Source organism: Condylura cristata, unplaced genomic scaffold (assembly GCF_000260355.1).
Source record: "Condylura cristata isolate star-nosed mole 26May11 unplaced genomic scaffold, ConCri1.0 scaffold00006, whole genome shotgun sequence".
Taxonomy (NCBI): domain Eukaryota; kingdom Metazoa; phylum Chordata; class Mammalia; order Eulipotyphla; family Talpidae; genus Condylura; species Condylura cristata.
The window spans coordinates 15,246,761-15,260,709 of record NW_004567107.1 but is presented as its reverse complement, the minus strand read 5'-3'; the positions used below and the strand labels follow the sequence as shown (position 1 = coordinate 15,260,709).

At 52.6% G+C, this 13,949-nt stretch overlaps 1 protein-coding gene across 2 annotated transcripts in view; it reads left to right on the top strand.

The window, feature by feature from the left end:
• Positions 1-13,949, top strand: part of RGS3 (regulator of G-protein signaling 3) — a 121,175-nt gene that overhangs the window by 40,022 nt on the left and 67,204 nt on the right. For both annotated transcript variants that reach the window (XM_004677412.1, XM_004677413.2), the window contains 3 exons: positions 3,935-4,131; positions 7,667-7,750; positions 12,787-12,898. In XM_004677412.1, coding sequence (XP_004677469.1) covers positions 3,935-4,131; positions 7,667-7,750; positions 12,787-12,898 — 393 coding nt within the window. The remainder of the gene's footprint in view (positions 1-3,934; positions 4,132-7,666; positions 7,751-12,786; positions 12,899-13,949) is intronic.

Sequence of the window (13,949 nt, the reverse complement as noted above, 5' to 3'; positions counted from 1 at the left end):
GTTGCTGGGAACAGCATCTTCTCCACCTCATCAACTCCAGCCCCCGGGCTCAGATATCCGTCCCTCCTGGCTAAGTACTGTATCCTCAGAGGGGAATCAGAACCTGGGTCCAGGTTGGGAAGGCCCCAGGAGAGATCGGTGGCATCTTGTGGGCTGAGAGAAAATCAAACCCAGAACTCTCGCCCACCACAGACACGCTCCAGCTCCCTTGGGTGGGCCTGCTGTTGCTCTGCAGCTTCACAGGCCATTTGGCCTTCTCTGCAGACCACCTGCACCCGCTCCCTCGGGCACTGGTGTGAAGGTTTGCAGTGAAGGGCTTGCTGCAGGTGCTTTGAAGCCTGCCTGTGCCTCTTGGGGGAAGGAGCTCGTAGCTGCTGGTGGGGACATCCTTGCTTTCTCTAGGCTGGGCAGCTGGGCCTTGTCTGTTGAAAATGAACGGGTGTGACTTTTGGGGGAGAAATCTGAGAATGGTTCCATAGTGAGCTTAAAAAAAAAACAAAAAACAAACACCCTTAGGCTGGGATGCCACTGCTAACTAACTGGTGACTTCATGAAGGCCAAGGCCTGGGCTGGCTCCATTCTGTGGGTCCAGTGCTGGACCCAGGGCCTGCTATGCACATGTACAGCAGAATTTTGGTTGGGTGATTGAAGGAGGAGAATGACTCTGGTGGTGTCTGAGGGTTGCAGAACGCAGCGCAGGAAGGGAGCTGGAGTGTGTCTGTGGTGGGCAAGAGGTCTGGGTTTGATTTTCTCTCAGCCCACAAGATGCCACCGATCTCCCCTGGGGCCTTCCCAACCTGGACCCAGGTTCTGATTCCCCTCTGAGGATATAGTACTTAGCCAGGAGGGACGGATATCTGAGCCCGGGGGCTGGAGTTGATGAGGTGGAGAAGATGCTGTTCCCAGCAACACCAGCCTCTTTTGAGGGCGTTGTGTTAAGGTCTTGACCATACTTTGTGTATTCTACTGCCCAAGGACATCTTTGCTCTTTACTGGGATCAAGTGTTCACCGTTTTGGGGGTTCAGAGAGAGAGAAAGAGAGAGGGGTGCACTTCAGGACAAGGACTTCCTTTAAACGTACTTGGGGTTCTCCAGAGGTTAAGTCTGTTACCAGGGTACCAATTTCTGTCCCCTCCTCTGACTGGAGGTGCCTGGCTTCCTTTCAGGAGGGAGAGTTGAGCCAGCTTAAGTTGAATGGGGTCTTCTGGTGCCCTTCTGGGGTCCGGAGCGCCCATTGACCTGGGCCCTGGGCACTGCCCCTGCCCTATGGGGATGGTCTGACCTTGGATTTGCCACTGTGGGCCAGGATGGCTGCCAGGACTCGCCTCAGAAGCTGGAGCGAAGCTGTAGTAATTACTGTGTTCGGTCAGTGAAGCAGGTGTTGGTACAAAAAAGGGTGAGGTGGTGGGGGTTTGGCCCAGAGGTTGTAATAAGAGGTGGCAGGGTGGGAGAAGAGGGGGCGTCACGGTGTTTTCTTTCACAGAGCTCAGGAGCTGGGTTGTGGCCTGGTCCGTTTTTAAAAAGAATCTTCAAAAATGTGTTTTGGAGAGCCACGGCCACTCGCACCTATTGTCCAGGAGTGTCCTAGTGTCTATGGGGATGGGGTGCTAGGGTGAGGCAGCCCCCAAGCCTGGGCATGCCAGCAGCCTCCCTAGGTCTCAGTGAGACAGGGCCAAGCAGGTTTTTGCTGTCTAAAGCACAGGTGTGTGTCCAGTGCTTTATCCATGACTCGTGGGCCAAGGTGAAGATCTACGACAGCCGGGTGAAGCTGGCCTGGGGTGGGCGGGAATGGATTCTCCGACAGTCCTATACCTGGGCGGCACGGGCCTCATTCCAGTGTCAGTGAACAGTAACCTGCCTCTTTGTTGCGATCTATTCTGCTTCCATCCCTGACTTTGTCATCCTGTGTGGCTTTGCCTCTTCTGGCCTAACTAGGCCATGTTAAGGTAGACATGCCCTTCCAGACCCGATAACCCCATTCACTGTATGGTTTGGGGCTCAGCAGCCTTGTCCTAATGCAGCCCCAAAGTGGGGCTTGTTCATTGGCGTGGGGCTTGGAATAAACCCCGACACACTCATACTCCGGAACCATCCTCCAGACCCTTCCCCATAGGTCTCTTGTGTGAGCCTCCCACCTACAAGGCAGTGACCTGTATTGTCTCCACTTTGCAGAGCTCTGGCTTGGAGGGGGGAGGAAGCTGGTCGGGTTTGCACAGCAAGTCTCTGGGGACGGCAGTGCTCAACTTCAGGGCTCACGTTCAACTCCAGTCCAGTGCAACACTGGATCCCCAGTGTAGGTTCTTTCTGCAGAGGGTCCGGGACCTGATCTGATGAGGACCTGAGTGGCTTCTTCTTGCACCTGCTCCTGCCGCCCCACCTGGGTCTCATGTGCTGTAACATGCTGCTTAACAGCAGCGCCTGAGGGGGCAGGAAGTGGCTTAACATCATCATGGTCTGAGCGCTGCCCCAAGCTGCGGCTGCGATCCGTGGTCACTTTGACTTGTTTTTCTCACCTTGCTCTTGTGAGGGGGGCATGAGGTGGGCGGAGGAAGCAAGTGTGAAACCTTTTGAGCCGAGCGCTTCCTCTGAGGCCATGGACTTTGCGTTGGTGGGGAGCTTCCCCTAGATGTAGCTGGGGTCATGACTTCTGTTCACCCCCTGGCTGCCGGGGTGGGTGGGATGGCAGAAGGAGACCTGGCCTGGGCACCCAGGTCAGGGAGGGCTGGTCATTGACCCACTGGCCAGCAGGAGTCCTCGGAGTGGGGTCCAGGTATGTGAGCAGCCTGATTGCTTGGGAATCCCTGACTTTCAGCTGCGGGGTTTCACTTCTCTGCCTCCGGGGTACAGCCCTGTGTGCCACCCCTTAAGAAGCCCCCTGCCACTGCAACCTTTTGCTCTTTCCCTGAGGGTGTTTCTCTCTCTTCTCTTTCCCCTCCTCCTCTTTCTCCCTCCCTCCTTTGTATGCTTGGAGTGGCTTGTGACTTGCTGGCCAACCTGCCAGTACCCCCTGGCTAAGATGAAGCCAAGTATCCCCCAAGGACTCGGCCCCCCAACGCACCTGCTCTTCCTTGGGGAGGCCTCAAGGTGGCAAGAATCACACAAGTCAGAGTTCACTGCCCGGGGTCCCGGTCTTGTCGCAAGGGCTTTCCTTGGAGCATTTCACGTGATCCTCGCAGCAGCTCCGTTGGACAAGCTCAGGCTCAGCAGGGCATGTGAGTCACCTGAGGTCACAAGCTTGCAAGCAGGTGGCTGGGCTCAACCATTAGCTCCAGCGCTGGTGCTCTTTCCCCAAGACCGGAGCAGCAGCTGTGACTCCTCATTCTGCGCTGACTTACTCTGGAGTCAGGCCGCTCTGGCTCCCTGGCCAGGTGAGGGTGGACCCTGACTCATGCTGGGGAAGCCAGTCTCCAGCCCTTTACCCGCGGGGCCCTGGAGGCCATGGGTTGGTGACGTGCTGGGCAGGTGCAGGGGACGGCAGGCCAGCGGCAAGGGAGAGCAGGGTCTGCCTCCCGGGCGGGCACTGCTCTGCTCCCACTGACTCTTCTTTGTGAGACTGTGGGCCAAGGTGTCACGTCTTCTGATTTTTGAAACCTGAAAGATTTTCTAATTTCTAAGAGGACAAGACCAAACTGATTGAGCCCTTCAGTCGCCAATTAAGTGTTGCCGGCTCTACCAAGTAGGTGGTTCCCTGCTCTGTCCTGGGCCGGAATCGCTGTCCGGGGCTGTTGGAGTGTGGGGGAATTCTGTGAGGCCTGAGACTCTTCTGCAATGTGCCTGTGCTCCCGGCACCTTGCTCAGGCCCTGGCTCACTGCCGACGCTCAGTACATAGGAGGTAGTTGACTGAATCTGTACTCACTTCGCGGGGGTGGTGGTGGGGGTGCTGCTCTTACAGGGGTGATGGAAATGCCTTATGGAATCCGTATCTTTCCACAGAATCAGGGAGCCCCACTAAAGGGAAGTCCTACACGGGCCTGGGGAAGAAGTCCAGGCTGATGAAGACGGTGCAGACCGTGAAGGGCCATGGGAATTACCAGAACTGCTCGGTCATGAGGCCACACACCCCACACTCAAGCTATGGAACCTACGTCACCCTGGCCCCCAAAGTCCTGGTGTTCCCTGTCTTTGTTCAGGTGAGCTGGTGACTCACCCCAAGGGTTCTTTTAGGAGGTGGTGAGAAAGAGGAGGGCCCTTCACCTTAGGATTCAGGGATGGCATCTCATTTTAGGGCCGAGGGCCCCCACTTCAGATTAAGAAAGACAGATAGCTTCACGGACTCAGGATTCTGGGAAACAGAAACTTCCAGGGGGAGAAACAGGAAGCCTGAACACGAGGGGATTCCCTTCCTCGTTACCAGTCTCCCCTTCTTCTGGGGACAGGCCAGGCACATGATAGCTGCGTGTTATAACATCATAAGACCTGTTTGCCAAGACTCCTGCTTCCTGGTCCACCAGTGGCCTGTAGTTTGGGAATGGCCAGGGAGAGTCTCTGACCTCCTTGGTCTCAGCAAACAGGTCTGGCCAGTACTAGCTGGCAGCCTGAGGTCCATTTAGATCTCTCCTTCTCTCCTTCTCCCTCTCTTTTCCTTACTCCTCTTCCTCCCTCTCCTGCTCTGTTTTCTGTCCCCACTGTGGGGACAGTCTCCAGCCCTTTGCCCGCGGGGCCCTGCAGGCCATGGGTTGGTGACATTGGTGGGTTGGTGGAGTAAGAATCATCGTTCTTACTCCATCACCCTGACATAATCCGTGTGAACATTTCCAAGTCTCTTCTGCACATATGCCTATTAAAAACCCAAACAGATACATGTTACATATCTAAAACTGCATAGCACAATGCATGTATGCACATAACACAGAACCAAGCAGACAGGTTTCGTTGTACATCTTCTATCCTGTTGTCACACGCTCCGGAGTTCTTCACGTTTGTGTCACGGAGGGCCGCACTTTGTCCCTCTTATGTCTTTATGTAGGTCTTTACTCAGACACTCAGACATGTTCTGTCTACTTCTTTTGCTGATGCATTTAACCCTGTGGTAACAGTCTGTGGCACATGTGTCTCTCCAATTAACTTCCTGGGGAGAGATGTCTGGATGTGGAATGTCCAGGTCAGGGGTCACTGACATTTTAAAGGCTCTTTCTACATATTGCAAATGGTTTCCAGAACAACTCTATTACTTCAGACTCTCAGCAGCAGCACGAAGGTGACACCCCCCCCAGACTTTCATTTCTGACCATGTCTTCTCTGGTCTCTCTGGCACCCCCAGCCTGGGGCCCTCGCTGTCACATGGATTTTAGAATTCACCCATATTTGCACACAACTGACCTCTAGCAGGTGACATGCCTCCCCTAGACGCCTCCCTCAGGAGGGCTTGGCTTTTACTAGGATGGAACTCAAAGGTCTTGGCATCCATCGAGTTCATGCTCGTCTTCACTTCTGTTTCTATAAAAAATTCAAGTGAGCTTTTAAAATGTTATAACCTTTTATTTAAAAAAATTATTTATGCACACAAGAACTGGGGCACAGGCCAGAGATGTGGGGGTGAGAGGACTCACCAGAGACAGAGTGGGGAGCAGATCAGGCAGATTGACCAAAATCCACTGCTGAGGGGGACAGGGGGCAGGACAGGAGAGGTCTGCTGCGCCATGGGAGTCACCTCCCCAGCCAGGGATGGAACTGGTAGTGGCTGTAGAGAGCTTCATAGTGCTGTACTTTAACCCATTGCGCCACCAGGGAGGGCCCTAAGAAGTTATAACCTTTTAATTGTCTAATATATTAGCCACCCATGACATGACACTTAAACATACAGTTCAACAGATAACGATAAAGCTTCCCTGTGCTAAGATAAAGGCTGTTGGAGACCAGCTCCAACTTTTGAGATGTCTGGAGGCAACACAGGCAGGACCCTAAGATGGGAAGGCGTCGGCGAGCAGAGATTCCAAAAGGGGAGACAGGAGCGGGCGTGAGGAAGACACAGGAGTCAGGGTTGGGTGCAAGTCTTCCTGCCATTCCCTCAGCAGGTCTTTATTTACACTGTGTAACAAGTAGTTAATTGCAATAATGCAGAGGGTAAGTTAATGAGATATCACCATAAAACGTTCTCAAGGACAAGGGGAAAAAGCATTCTTCTCTTAACAATTTATGGTATACTGGATTATATGTTTTTGTGATACTTATCATGTGTACAGCTGTCTAGTTATCACTCAAAGGAAGAGGGGTCTGGGAAAGGGTGAGCTCGTTAGCCAAAGGTTGTTAGGGGTCTTGGGGTAGTAATAAATTGTGTTAGCAGTGTTATCAGTGATTGTCTAAAGAAAAGCTAATGGCTAATTTAAGGCTAGCAGAGAGTAACTAGTGCTTGTTTTTAAAAAGGAGTAAATTAAGAGAAACTTGTACAGTTGTGTATCAAACAACACCTGTGTAGTCAAGATTAAAATTTGTCCATGAGTCCTTATGCCCTGGGAGCCTTATCTGAGGTTTGCTTTTTTATTCAAAGAAACCAAGGAAGCTTCCCAGGAGTTTTTATGTCGTGGGGTCTTATTTCTCCTGGGGCAGCTTGCCTGAACCAGGGAGCAGCCTTATGCGGCTAAGACAATCCAGTTGTAAACTGATGGTTGCTCAGAATATTTTGATATTATGATTATACAAAAATGGGAGGTCATAACATAAGTTAGCAATGGAAAGTCTGATTTTTCAGAGCTTTTCCCGATATACCCTGTATCTGTCAGACGATAGACATTGCATAGCTTGTGTCAAAAGGCATCTGCTATTGCCACCATTCCGGAACCCTGACGCTCTTCTCAATGGTCCTGCCCTCCGGCCACCAGAGGTAGACACCAGCCTGATCATCTCCCTGCTTTTCTGGCATGTCACCATCTCGGTGTGCTTTCCTATAAATGACACGTCCCATTGACCTTCCTGTGGGTGTTGTTAAATGGGCCCATGTTCTGTCTACTCTCCGGGGCCTTTTGTCTCACCACTTATAAGCTCCATCCAGGTTGCTGTGTGTAGCCGACCTTTGTCTCATTCTCTTTCTTCTGGAACCTTCCTGGTGTAGGGTATCTATAAGCCAGTTTATACATGTGCACTCCTGATAGTCCTGCAGAGTGGCCCAGAGCTTAGGGGTCCAGAGCTCTCGCTAGATGAGGCTCCGCTGGGGGTGGGGGCTTCTGGGCGGTGATGGGGCAGGGCGGTGAGATGGTGAGAGGTATGGGTAAGAATGAGCCCCCGGGAACGGATGCCTGAGATGGAGCCTGTTAAGTTGTTGTGAATGTAGGGCAGGGGTTGACATGGCCTCAGGGTACTCTTGTGACCAAATCTGGCACCATTGGCGGTGTCCTGAGAGCTCAGGTCTGTCAGCAGGGACCTTCAGGCCAGGCATGAACAGGAAAGATGGGGGAGTATGGGGCTGGAGCTTGGGGGGGCGGGGGAGGGGGACTGCAAGGGCCTCCATGTGGTTGGACTTCCTGCCAGAGAGTGTAGCTATCACGGTGTGGGTGGTGGTGGAAAATTGTCCCTCTTTCTGTTTCCATCTGTGATTGGGTTCTTGAGGTGGGGGAGCACTGGCAGGCTTCTTACCTTCTAGAAGGTTTTCTGTGGCCAACTTTGGCAAACTACCTCCTCTCCCCCTATGAGCTCCAACAGGCCTCTTTGAACTGCCCCCCTTGTTCTCAGCCCTTAGACCTCTGTAACCCCGCCCGGACCCTCCTGCTGTCTGAGGAGCTGCTGCTGTACGAAGGGAGGAACAAAGCTGCCGAGGTAAGACACGCACGTGCTCCCAGCGGGCCTCCGGGCCGGCTCGGTGCCCTGCTGCCAGGCCCCTCTCCCTGCTTTCTAACCCTCATGGTCTCAGGATCGTACAGTCTCAGGGCAGGCCTTGCTCTCACCAATGGCTTCCAGCTTTTTCTAGTTACACTGCCAGTGATGGGAAGCTCATGACCGCTCAAAGCTGTGAGCGTCACTTGTGATGTTAGAAAATTTTCTCCCCCCTTAAAGACATCCCACTGTTTATCCCAGCTTCCTCTGAGGAGCAGAGAGAGGGGGCCCTTTTGCCCCAGTTGTGATGGGTGGTTTTGTAGGTGAGAAGGCCAGAGCTGTTAGCCAGAGACTATGGAGAGCAGCACCAGCTAGTTGGGGTTTCTGGGTCTGGGTACCTCAACTCCTCTTGTGGGGACAAAGCCTATGACTGCTCCTGGGCTCCAGCTCTGCCAAGAGCAGGCCAGGTGGGGAGGCCCCGCTGCTCCTCCTGGGAGCCCCAGTCTATGTCTGACAGGGTGAGGGGGTCGGGGGGCTTCACTCACCCACAGCCCTAGAGCTGGCCAGCTGCAGGGCAGCCCCGGGCGCTGGCTGCTCCTTGGGTAGACTCTGCACGCTGGGATCGGGCTGTCTTCCTGGGGCCTTGGAGCTCACTGCAGAGCAGACGCCAGCTCAGAACTGGCAGCGGGGCTTGGCTGAGCGGAAGAGAGCTTGGTGAGATAGAAAGATCAGGAAACTTGGAGGCAGGAAGCAGGTAGCCAGGGCCCCTTTCTTCCGGTCTTCTCATCTCAACTGTGCGTGTGTGTGTGCCTGCGAATGTGTGTGCGTGTGTGTGTGTGTGTGGCAAGGGCAGGTAGGAGGTTGGCTGACCCCTGGGGCCTGGGACAGTCTGTGGAAGTGTGGTGAACGCAAGTGGCTGCTCTTGCTTTTTCAACCGTAGCCAGAACTCATCTATTCCAGATGAGTGCTGTACTGTTGCAGGAGAGCTCCCCGGGGATACTGCAGGCTGACTGCCACCATGCTGGCATTGCTCTTTTCTCTGGAAGCTTCCTCAGGGACCTTGGCACATCTTCTGAATTCCCTCTGCAAGAACAAAGCTTCAGCTCCAGGGGGATTTGAGTTTTAGGAACAAGATATCATCTGGAGCTGTACTTGGTGAGCAGGCGTGTGGTGGGTCTCCATCTGTTGGCCAAGAGTTCGAAAGTGGGGATGGATTGTCTGTTCACCAGACTCAGAAGGCACTGAGAGATGGCAGGCACCCCTAACATTCGCTGAGGTCTCAATCTCCTCTTTTATTTGGCCCCCTCACCGTTGAGCCTGCGAGTATCCAGCACTTACTGTATCCTCACTGCGCATGCATTTTAGAGACTCGGTCTCAGCTCTTACAGAGCGCCTCCATGCCTCCCCCCACGAGAGGCACAGCTGTCCCCTCTGTAGAGATGAGGAAACCGAGGCTCTGGCAAGATTAACTGGGACCCGAGGGCCTCAGGCTTGTAAGGGATGAAGCTAGGATCAGCTTTCAGCTCTGGCTCAGCACTTTGCATGTTCCATGTTGCCTCTGGCATGTTTGTTAAAGACAAACTAGCACATGCAAGCAGAAGCCAGAGCCGATGACAGTTCCTGTCATCTTTGCCTGCTGGATCTCTGGGGCCTTAGAACTGAGATCCTTTTTGGAGACAGAAAGAAGTGATTTGAAGTCAAGGAAAATCAAGACTTTTCCCCTTGAAGCATACCGGGAAGATAATACACGGATCTTGCTACCCTATCATATTACTCCAGGAAAAAAGATAAACCTGATTCAAGGGGGGTTTGGCCAAGTCCGTAGAATCTCAGTGTTGCTGGCCCTCAGGAGTTACCTGTTCTAATTGCTTTCCTATAAACTCCAACCAGTGGGTATCCAGTCATTTCTGGAGGCCGTAGGGGCAGCTTTGCCAGGCAGTGGAAGCATCCTAAATTGTAGGAAGTTTCCCCTTACGCTTAGCAGGACTCTGGAATGTTCCCTCTTGATTCCTTGTCCAGTGTGCTATAATGTCTGTGAGCTGATCCAGTTCCACACTGGGAACTGATCTCACCACGCCCCTCCCAGAAGTCACATGCTTGGTCAATGTGTCCTGAGATCAAATCAGTACTTTGGAGCAGCCTCACTTAAACATTCAAACAATACTTACTGAACTTCTCCAGCGAAGCCTGGACCTGTGGTCCAGCCCTCAGGAGTGCTGTGGGCTGCGTCAGACACACCCTCACTTTTTACTCACCCCACCGAGTTTACCATTAACTAAGGCACCAAAGTCTTTTCTGTCAGCCCTGCCCCTGGGCAGGATTCCCAAGAGGAAGCTTGCTTAGGGCTACTTGGGAGAAGTGACCCTCCAGGTTGCAAGGATCTCCTCACCAAGCAATCATCAGCCCCGGGTCCAATGGGAAAACAGATGTGTCCCGGGAGCAAGTATGTGGAAGATGCCTGGCAGTGCCCCCGGCCTGCTGTGGAAGGTGGCAGGTAAATGGGCCATAAAGACGAGCATCACTGCACTGTGGGCTGCTGTGGCTTCTGCTGGAGTGAGGCCAGCAGGATGCTGGTGAAATGGGAGAGGGGTCCTCCATGCCCCTCTGGCATGCCCGCCTCTCTGCCCTGCCTCCTGCTCTGTGCCAGTTCTGCTCTTTCCCTGACCCGGTCTTTGGGGGAATTCTTCCTTCAGGCTTTAATCACTTCCTGTCTAGACCTCATTCTCAGCTCTGGGAACTGGGCCCAGGGCAGTGGCCTGGGACTTTTCTTACCTTGCCTCTGGCTCTTCCTCACATGCTGTCCATCTAGCTCTGGGCCAGTTATTGAATTTTTAGGCTCCTGAAAGACTGTTTCCTCCTCTTGTCAACTTCCCTGTGGAGCTGGAGGTGACAAACAGGTTTCTCTGGAGTGGGCCAGAGTGCTGAGGATTTCCCTTGTGCTGAGCTAGTTTAGAACCTTCTCCCTCCCACTGCTTAGAACCTGATGTCTTTCCTCTGACAACCACCTTTGCATGTCCTTCTCAGCTCTTGGATCATTGTCTTTATTATTTGGGCCTCTTTTTTAGTGCCTCTTCAGATTCTTTTGCATTCAGGGAAAAGACAGGTATAGGCAAAGTACTGCCTCTTCCTGGAAAGAGAACTCCGGTCTCACACTAGGCAGTGTCTTGGGGACAGCTCACCTCTCTGAGCTGCAGCGTGCTCTTCTGTAAAAAGGGCAACAATACCTGTTGTCTTCAGTGTTCATTTCTGTTCATCACTGAGCTGAAAGTAAGTCCTCGGCCAACAGAGGCTTCTACTGGACTGTGTTGCCACAGAGCCGTGGTGAGAAGGCTTGAGTCACCTCCAGGATGCCTTCCAGCGCTGTCCAGAGCCCTCATGGGCACTTTCGAGCCTCTGAAGACCTCAACGACACGTCCTATGGTCTCTGTGGCTCTCCTACCTGAAACCCTGTTTCCCTCAAACCTCTGTTTGTGTTAAGCTCAAGAACCAAGTGGTGCTTTCAAAAACATTTATGTATTTTTAAATTACAAAAGAAATCGATTCCCACTGCAAAGTAGTACAATTCAAGCAGCAGTGTATGAAGTGAAATCCTATTTCCCAGAGTGAAGAGTGTGGTGAGTATCTCAGACATTTAGAAAATGTCTAAATAACAGGCAGATGTATAATTTCGCTTTACTCTAGGTATTTCTGCACTTAGCACTATTTTGACTTGTGATGGACAAATTTCCGTTCTTACCCACATAGTTCTCCTTTATTCTTTTAATGGCTGCCTGCAGGCCTGCCCTGTGAAGGCGGAGTACTTGATTGTATTCATCCTCTCTCAATGGCTGCGTAGCTTCTTTCTTTTCCAGTGGCAGAAATGCTGCTGAGCGCATCCTCCTATGTTCTCATTCATGGATTGTTGCATGCACTTCTGTGACACAGGGTCTTAGACGTGAAGCTGCGAGGTCATCTCTAACGGTCTGATAGCTCAATGTCAACATGCTGACTTTTGAAACTTCACCAACAGCCCAGTGCACACTCACTGTACCTCTTAGCTGTGCATGGCGAGCGAGTCCCCTGTCCCCTTCCTTCCCAAGATGTGATGTATCGGCTCTTGACACCTGAACACGAAGGTCATACGATTAGTAATACTTTGCTTTCTTGGAAGAACCTAAAATGGGCTTTTATTGCTTAAGACCGAAGACCACGGGAGGTTTTGCAAAGCCAAGAGCAGTGTGATCTTTAGTGGCATTAGGGGATCAAGTGGATTTTTTTTTTTAAGCGTAAAAATATGCTGAGCATGCCTGTTGGTTTACCTATAATGTCTAAAAATAGCTTTGTCCTTTATTTTTGGAACAGCTCCTCATAAAAGAGATAAAAGTTGGGTACATGTCTGTATTAGAGCGTAAGCAACTGGCTGGTATTTTTGTTGTTGTTGTTTTTAACTGCACATTAATGCAGTTCGACCTACCCACAGGGGGTTGGGTAATCATACCTTCATTGCAAAGGCTTCAGTTCTCAGTCTGCGCAGAGCTTGTGACAGGAGCTTAGGGGAGACCTGGGCAGGGACCGTCTTGGTTTGCACAGATGACAAGACTGAGGCTGGGGGTGTCCAGGCAGCTTCACCAATTTGTCATGGTAAGTTAGTAGAATTGGAGCCTTGTGACTTCTCATGCCAAGTCTGGTGCTTGTTTAGCCAGACATTTTGAGGCAAATACAAACAAATAGGAAGCTTCCCACAGCTCCAGGGTGACTCCAAGCCCAGAGTCCAGGGGTGTTGGTCCCAGAGGTGGGCCTGTGGGAGCATTAGGCTGTGGGAAGGTTTGTGGGCGGCCACCTGCCATGGAGGGTGAGGGTCATTTTCTTGCTCTGCTTATGTTTTCCTACTCCGAGGAGTGGCATTATAGAAAATTGCAAAGCCAAGGGGGGAGTGTCGCTGCAGGCCAGATTCTACCTGAGATGATGAGAACTTGTTACCTGGACCTCCAGGGCAAGTCATGGCTCCTGGCCTCTGAGGCAGCAGAGCAGCCAGTTCTGTTTGCTTTCTCCTGATGCAGGTGACACTGTTTGCCTACTCAGACCTGCTGCTCTTCACCAAGGAGGATGAGCCAGGTCGCTGCAACGTGCTGAGGAACCCCCTCTACCTCCAGAGTGTGAAGCTTCAGGAAGGTAAGTGCATTCTGAGGAGCCCTCGGCCCCTCCCACCTGCGCTCAGTCCCACCTCTCTGTCAACCTGCATGCTCAACTTGGGCTCTGTCCCGTGGTCAGCTCCTGGCCCGGGGCTTGTAGGCTCACAGGTGCTGACATTCCATGTTAGGCCAGCAAGCCTCCCCAGCCACCCTGAACATTGCGGTGAGATTTGTTTTCCAGAGAAGCTTCACAGAGCCCATGGAGTGGAATGGGAAGAATTTTGGATCAGATAGGCCTGTGTTTGAATCTTAACCGTTCCCCCTGTGTGTCTCCTGTGTGTCTATGGGCCGGCTACTCAACCTCTCTGAACCTGTTTCCTGATGTGTAAATGTGGGAGACTAATCGTATCTCAGAAGGTTGTTGTGAAGATTAAACTCGGTCATATATGCAAAGTGCTAGGCCCACATCTTGTGCCCAGTGATGCCAGCTCTTTCTGGGACAGTGCCTACTGTTCCTTCTGCACTGGCCAGGGCCCCGGAAGCTGGAGCAGGGATGGCCGGGTACCGGCAAGCTGGAGCACGAGGGAGCACGAATTGAATCTCTACCCCACATTTTCCATCGTGCCCCGTCCACTCGGGAACGGAAAGCTGGTTGGGAGGGTCCGTGGAGCGGTTTGGTTTGGCGCCTAAGGTCTGTGCTGAAAGGGGCTCAGTTTCCTCTCCCAGATTAATGAAAACAACAACAAGACCGGTTTGAGCATGGGCGACAGGGGTGGGAGGAAAATATTACCCAACGAAAGAATTCTGTTTTGACGGGTTTTGCTCCAGGAAAACTTCCTGCCTGTTTGCAGACCCGTCCTGTGTGCTCAGTGCCCCCACTCTTCCTCCTCAGAAACCCAGGCAGTGTGAGGACCTCACTCTGCCGCCCCACAGGAAGCCACTTACGACTCCTTCTCTGGCTTGCTCTTGCCCACTGGCTCCTGTGGCCATGGATTTGGGGCTCAGGGGGAGCAAGTCGCCTTGCTCAGGGCCGGCCCCTCCTGAGGGCAGGCTCAGACGGACAGAGCCAGTGCTGAGGAGCAGCCCCCCGC